General features: G+C 43.0%; 1 protein-coding gene across 5 annotated transcripts; it reads right to left on the bottom strand.

Moving 5' to 3' along the window:
- Positions 1–4,717, bottom strand: LOC113039396 (uncharacterized). Of its 5 annotated transcripts, none has more exons than XM_026197287.1 (12): positions 4,562–4,716; positions 3,182–3,370; positions 2,393–2,704; positions 2,241–2,300; positions 2,094–2,144; positions 1,918–1,989; positions 1,737–1,814; positions 1,515–1,634; positions 1,348–1,431; positions 986–1,206; positions 659–818; positions 1–554 (listed from the first exon to the last, which is right to left on the bottom strand). In XM_026197287.1, exons 2-12 carry the CDS (start codon positions 3,273–3,275, stop codon positions 409–411), a joined length of 1,398 nt encoding a protein of 465 aa, XP_026053072.1. In that variant the 5' UTR covers positions 3,276–3,370; positions 4,562–4,716; the 3' UTR covers positions 1–408. The 5 variants fall into 5 exon arrangements, with proteins under 5 accessions (XP_026053072.1, XP_026053075.1, XP_026053073.1 ...); XM_026197290.1 differs by having other exon boundaries at positions 334–554; positions 2,393–2,701; positions 3,297–3,370; XM_026197288.1 differs by lacking the exon at positions 1,737–1,814 and having other exon boundaries at positions 334–554; positions 4,562–4,717.
- Positions 4,718–6,673: the final 1,956 nt, after the last annotated feature.

The following is a 6,673-nucleotide window of genomic DNA, read 5'->3' as shown; positions in this document are numbered from 1 at the left end:
GGTATAACATCACATTTACAAGCCATTTCTAACAATAAGATAAGTGGTAATAATTTAGAATAAAGCTCTGGAGTAGAATAGACCATTATAATGGCATTGCTGACCTGGGGTACAAGATGTCTCTTGTATCTGTGATAAACATCTTCAAATATATATAAAAAATACTGAGGTAAAAAAAGTAGTAGAACAGATATAACTGCAATGCTGACCTGTGGCACAAGGATTTACAAGCTATATTTAACAATATAATAAGTTAAGCACTATGATAATATCCACAGTGAACAGTGTGGATTGGGGAGTGCAGTCTGACACTTCTGGCTTCTTTAGGGGTCTTGATGTTACTGACTGCAGGATAAAGAAAGGGTTCCAGTTGTCAGTGATGCTGGGATGTCAGTAGTCAGCCTAGGTTTAAGGGGTCGGCTGTGGGTCCCTCTCAGCTGTGCGGCGCCTTTTTCCGCCTTCACGGTCAGATGCTCCTTTCAGGTAACGCGTAACGTTAACCTGGATGGCTTCATCAGTGGCATCCTGTGTTGCCGGGTTCTTCCGGATGGCTCCTGTAGAAAATACAGATCTGTCATTCCATTTGAATGGCATAATGCCATACACATCTACTAAACATATTTTTTTTTTTTTTTTTTTTTTTTTACATCCAACTTACTTTGAACAATGGTCTTCAGGAACATGTCTCTAAAACATGCTTTATCCCCAACTCCAGTCCAGGTTGTATTGATGGAAAGGTGATTAGAGAAGATACTTTGAAGCATCCGCCAGACGGTTGTCTTTAGGTCCCTCCCACATTTGATTGCCAAAAACCGAAGCTGAAAATCCAAAAAAAGTGTTACAAATTACATTTCTCTGAAGCTTATCATACATAAATATAAAATGTGACAGGCTATGGATTCAGACTGTAGAATATGCAGTGTACAATCTTAATTCTACTTTTTAGATTACCCTATGGAGTTATAAACGAAATCAGCACACTTACAAATCGTTCCTGGAGCTCTTTATCCTGCCTCAAACTGTTGTCAAGCAACACCAAATCTTCCTGGGTGTCTAGGGGGAGTAACAGATCCCCTGGCAGGGATAACTCTCCAACAGACACATTGGCACTGAAATGTTGCAGCATAGTGTCCATTTTGTTGTCCATGCTACGCACAACATCGCCAAACTCTCCAAGACGTCGCAGCATTAAGGTCTGATCTGCACCTACAGGGGTTAAATAAAATAATAGTCAGTCCTGGTCCCTCAACTACTAAACTATGACATTTATATCTAGGTCTACTACATGTATAGGTGGCCCCAGTGGGAATTAAACCAACAACCACAGGTGTTGTTTGCAAGTTGTACCTGATTGCCCAGTGCGAGCAAACGTCTTCAACATTGTCCCAACTTGCTTCACCTGCTCTTGAAGTGAGCCGCTGTCATCCGAAGCTACAAAATGAAAGGCATATGGTAATTTTGTACATACATCACATACTCTTTCCTAAGTTTGACTTTTTTGTGCATGTTCTTACCTGCTCGTGCAGTGCTTTCCCTCAGAGCTTGGTTCTCCTCCCTCAGAGCTTGGTTCTCCTCCCTAAGGGCTTGGTTCTCCTCCATCACGGCTTGTTTTTCATTCTGGAGTCTCTGGAAATCTACATTAAAAAACAAAACAACAACAAAAAAAAAAACACCTAAAGGCACTATTTTCAATACTTTTAAAACACTGGACACTAAGACATGGGCCTAAAATATACCTTCATAGCTGAAAACTTCATGCTGTACACGAGATGCCAGGGGAGTCCAAGGGCCAATTACAGAGCGATGACTTTCTCCTATTGATAATCATTGACGTAAAAATATGTTTGAAGTTATTGCATACATTTAATGAATTGGACTTAAAATGGAACACTTAGTTTAGCGCAACATATTACATACCTCCAGCGTTTTCACCCATATGCTGCCAGGGTAAATTTGCTGCTGGGGGTGTAAAGCTTAGTACTTGACGAGCTGGAAGAGCAAACATAACAGCTTTAACTTCAGTGCAGAGTATTGCATATTCAGTAATGAAACTATAATTGAACTGTGCAATGCTAATGGAATGTACAACACACCTCGACACCTTTCATCCAGAAACTGCTGCGGCGAGTAACCAGTCAAGTGTCCTAATGAAAAACAGATTATGTTTAAAGGATTCGTTATCTTAAATAGAAGCAATAGTTTCCAAGACAAAAAAAAACGTCACAAATAACATCACTTACTTGTACTCAAACTCTTGGCTCTGTGAAGTGGAGTCTGAATTTCTGGGGAGAAACCTGGTTCTGAGAAAGAGGAAACAGAAATTTGAAAATCTAACAAAGGGTATAGTTTAGTGGCAGGATCACAAATCAAGCATCACAGCAATTTTACATACCACCTCTGAAGTCTACAGATGGCACAACATTTTCCTGGTTTTCTGGAATCGATGCAACTTCTGGAGCATCGGGCAGCACTGAAACCTTGTTACCAGGAACAATGTTTTCAAAGCTCAAAAGAGGTTGCCCAAACGACAGCACTGCTGGTGCATCTGGAAGACTAGACTCCTCTTCATCAGAAGAGGCCTGGGGTCTGTACTTGGAATTTGAGATTCTCTTTCTCTTTCTCTTCTTGTCATCGTCCGTCGTTTCAACGCTAGAACCTGTTTGGAAGCGCACCAAATATCTCATCGCCTCTTGCCAACATTCTAGAGCAGGGAATAATGAATGAAAGTCAGTTATCCACCATAAACAGACAAAGAAAATACACAGATGAAATGCAGGAAAATCAAATGCATAAGTCAGAACCATTTACCTGCTCCCTTCATAAACTTAAAATGATGTTTCTCCCAGGTGCTGTGTGGAGGCGTGCAGCGGATGGCTAAATTGTTGCCTTTGTCTTTTTTGCGGAGGTTAAATGGGGGCCAATAACAAAATGGTTAAAAGCTTACCCAGTGCCACATGGGGGATCATGTTGTCAATAGCCCACCCTGCCAATTGTGTCCTTAGGCAATCCTCTTCCTCCTCACTATCTTCTGTGCTTGAGGAAAAAATTTCACTAGGTTCATACACCTCATCAACAGTTATTTCCTGTGCTTCAGGGGTTACAGTTTGTCCATGGCTTGTTGAAGCCATTCCATGTTGATGTTCATTAACAGGAGGATTTACTTGGTCAAAGTCAGGAATAACAGCAAGTAGAGCATCGTTTGCAGCTGCAATTTCCTGTTTGTCCCTCTCAACTCCTTTCAATATTCGTCTCCTTTTGGCCCAGTAACTAGACATTGTAACTAACAATGCATTTACCTTTAAAGCCAAAACGATTGTCCAACAGTAGGTCTCTTGTGTGAAGTTAACCAGTTATGCTCCGGTCAAGGTATCTGCAAGAAAATGTGAACAAAACCACATTGTTAACGTTAGGAATATACAGTAGCTATGCTGTAGAAAAAAAAAAAAAAAAAAAGATCAGCCAAACGTGGAACAGTGAAATTGTTAAAAAATAAAATGTACTCATTCAGTGTAGTGATTCAAGTGAACAGCACTGTCCTCAAACATAAAAAGTACAGCACTTCAGATAAATAACTCATCATAATCCCCTTAAATCCTAGAAGTACAGTAGCAACAGCACGTGCTAGCTAACACTTGCTAGTCACTGTAGCTACATTGTGAACTGAACTAGCAGCATACTTTGATCTGACAAACAAAATAATTTAAACAACCATCATTCTGCTTTGTTAGAAAACACCAAATAATTTAAGTTATACTGAAGTCTTTCTAGATGTAAAGCTTTGGATACCTACTGTAGCTAGTTACATTTCTACATGTAATGTAACTAGCAACATTGCTTAACCTCAGTGTGTAAGTTACTGTAACAAAGGCACAACAGCATGTGTTAGCTAACATTTGCTAGCCACTCTAGCTACTGGACTAGCAGCTACTTGTTCAGACAAACAAAATCATTTAAACAACCTATATACAACGTTAGTTTTGTAAGAAAACACTAGATGTAAAGCTTTTGCTACGTACTGAAGCTATACACATTTCAACATGCTTGAACAGTGTAAAAAAGGCGAAACAGCATGTGTTAGCTAACACTCTGAACTAGACTAGCAGCGTGCGTGTCGGAACAAACAAATGAAAACAACCTAACGTTACTGGTATCATCATTCGGTTTAGTTAGAAAACAACACAAGTTATACTGATCAGTCTTGTCGTAGATTTTGCTACCTACTGCTGGAACCACATTACCACATGGGCGGCGGCATAATTGTCCATACAAGTAACTGTAGTTAATTCGACTGACCAAAACTAACTTAAAACACATACGTACTCACACTCGTATAAACATACGTATCTTAGAAGAAAAGAAAAACTCAACGCCTGGAAGAAACAAAGTAGCTATTACAGAAAGTTAATTGTAACATGGCGGCAACTTTGTAAACAAGGCTAACTTACTTTAGCCTTACTTTAGCTTGACTAGTAAGGCATGAACAAAGATGACTACAGATTTTACAAAGATAAACTAAAAACAATGTAAACATAATATTGCGTTTAAGGAAACATGTACTTACTTAAACGATGGTAGTCCACAGAAACTCGCGATTGAACGGCGAACTGACGCGAATGTGTGCTCTAGTTATGTTGTTTGGGGAGGGGCCAGGAGCTCAGTGGCTCCAGTGCGTCATCGAGCCACCGTTTTAGCTCCGCCCAAAAAAAAATCCTGAACACAGCAATGGTGAAAACGTCTCCGGTTACTATCGTAACCTCGGTTCCCTGAGAGGCGGGAACGAGACATTACGTCAGCTAAGACGTATATGGGAACTCTTCCCTTCTCCACTTTCACTGAAATCTTATTGGCTAACGCCAGCTGGGGACAGCTGGCCAATTGACGCGAAGCATGCAAATACTGGCGGGTAAGCGTGCAGTATAAAATGCATGGGCGCGAAAATTACGTCAGAATCACGACTGAACGCTAGCACAGCTGATCAAACAGCGACCACGGCGGCTAACGTAATGTCTCGTTCCCGCCTCTCAGGGAACCGAGGTTACGATAGTAACCGGAGACGTTCCCTCTCGAGGCGGTAACTCAACATTACGTCAGCTAAGACGTATATGGGAACTGTATAAAATCCCGCCGTGAGAGCAGTGAAGATAAGCCCTGAACGGAGTCAATCACCCTCACACAAGCAGTACAGTTCTAGCCAATGGCCGTGTCGCTAAGAGTGCTTGCATCTGATAGGCGGAACTAGGCCAATGAGACATCTGCTCCGACCCTAACAAAATATGCATAACTTCAAGCAATATATCGAAATCTGCACTAACCAGGGCAGACACAAAGCAATAAGCACTAAGCATGAGAGTTAAACAGAGTCGACGGCGTTTGCGGTGACTGCTGCATAAACCATTTAAACCATAACACAGAGTTAGCAGCCATGGTAACTACTGTATAGCTGGTTATAACAGCTTTAATGAATAAAACTTAACTCACCGAAAAACATGTGACGCTACAGAGGGTACATCCAGCTTGTAAAACCTGGCGATTGTGTTCTGGGAAGACCAGCCAGCAGCAAAACATAAATACTGGACAGACATACCTCTAGACCAGGCCCATCAGGAAGCATTTATAATGTCCTCGCAGAATGAGCTCTGATGTTGAGGGGGTAATCCTTCCCCTGGCATTTGATAGCGTCCACGATCCAGTGAGAAAGTCTCTGTTTAGAAACAGCACGTCCCTTATTACTTCCACCAAGCACACGAACAGCTGGTCCGACTGACGAAAGGCGGCCGAGCAATTCATATACATCCGTAAAACCCTAACAGGGTCCCGGCGCTCTGAGTATCAGCGTCGCGCGAGGCTGACGGCTCAACAGATAAGGCGGGCAGGGAAACAAAACGGTGTATTGAGTGACTAAGAAACGAAACTCGGTCTCGGCCGGAGAGTGACATTACAGTCGCCAGGCCCGAAACCAATGCAATATCGTTCACCAAACACTCTCGAAATTCTCCAAGGCACTTCGCTGAGGCGAGAGCAAGAGGCAAGGCAGTCTTCAGGGAAGCTCCTTAACCGCAATCGAAGCGAATGGCTCGAACGGTAATAAGAGATAGAGCCCTCAAAACTAGAGCGAAATCCCACGGCGGCACGGAGGGCGGCCATGAAGTACACAATCTACTTGCTCCCCTGAGAAAACTGAATACCAGAGCGTGCTTACCGATCGTTTACCCGTAACCGGGGAACGAAAGCGGCAATAGCGGTCACATACACCTTCAGCGTGGATGGTTTCAAACTCCCGCTATCCAACTGTGCTGTAGAAAGCGCAAAACATCCGACACGGAACAGGTCCCCGGGTCAATATAAATGTTCTCGCACCATTTTGTGAAAACTCACCACTTCTGCGCGTAGCAGCGAATGTTTGATGATGCTCGCGTCTCAGTAAGTGTGTTTAGCACTCGTCAGTGCAGAGTGTCCCGCTCATTAGGGTCCCCGCAGCGGCCACACATGAAGGTTCCACAGCTCGGGGCTGGGGTGCTATATTGTGCCATTCGCCTGAGACAGCAGGTCCTGCTTGAGGGGGATTCGCCATGGGGGAGCCATCAGTAACTCTCTCAGGTCCGCGAACCAGGGCTGATTCGGCCAGTTCGGGGCCACGAGTATAACTGATGCTTTCTCCTCCCTGATTTTGCAC

The sequence above is a fragment of the Carassius auratus genome, chromosome 22 (genome assembly GCF_003368295.1).
Source record: "Carassius auratus strain Wakin chromosome 22, ASM336829v1, whole genome shotgun sequence".
Lineage (NCBI taxonomy): Eukaryota > Metazoa > Chordata > Actinopteri > Cypriniformes > Cyprinidae > Carassius > Carassius auratus.
The sequence above is the reverse complement of the archived record's forward strand: the minus strand, read 5'-3'. Positions and strand labels throughout refer to the sequence as shown.

Bases quoted from the DNA above. Each gene is read 5' to 3' on its own strand.
- LOC113039396 (XM_026197287.1), bottom strand. From the start codon at position 3,275: ATGTCTAGTTACTGGGCCAAAAGGAGACGAATATTGAAAGGAGTTGAG. The intron at 2,145-2,240 runs GTAAGTGATGTT...GTTTTTCATTAG, and splicing joins AGCCAAGAGTTTGAGTACAA to GACACTTGACTGGTTACTCG. The intron at 1,990-2,093 runs GTGTGTTGTACA...TTGCTCTTCCAG, and splicing joins TCTGGATGAAAGGTGTCGAG to CTCGTCAAGTACTAAGCTTT.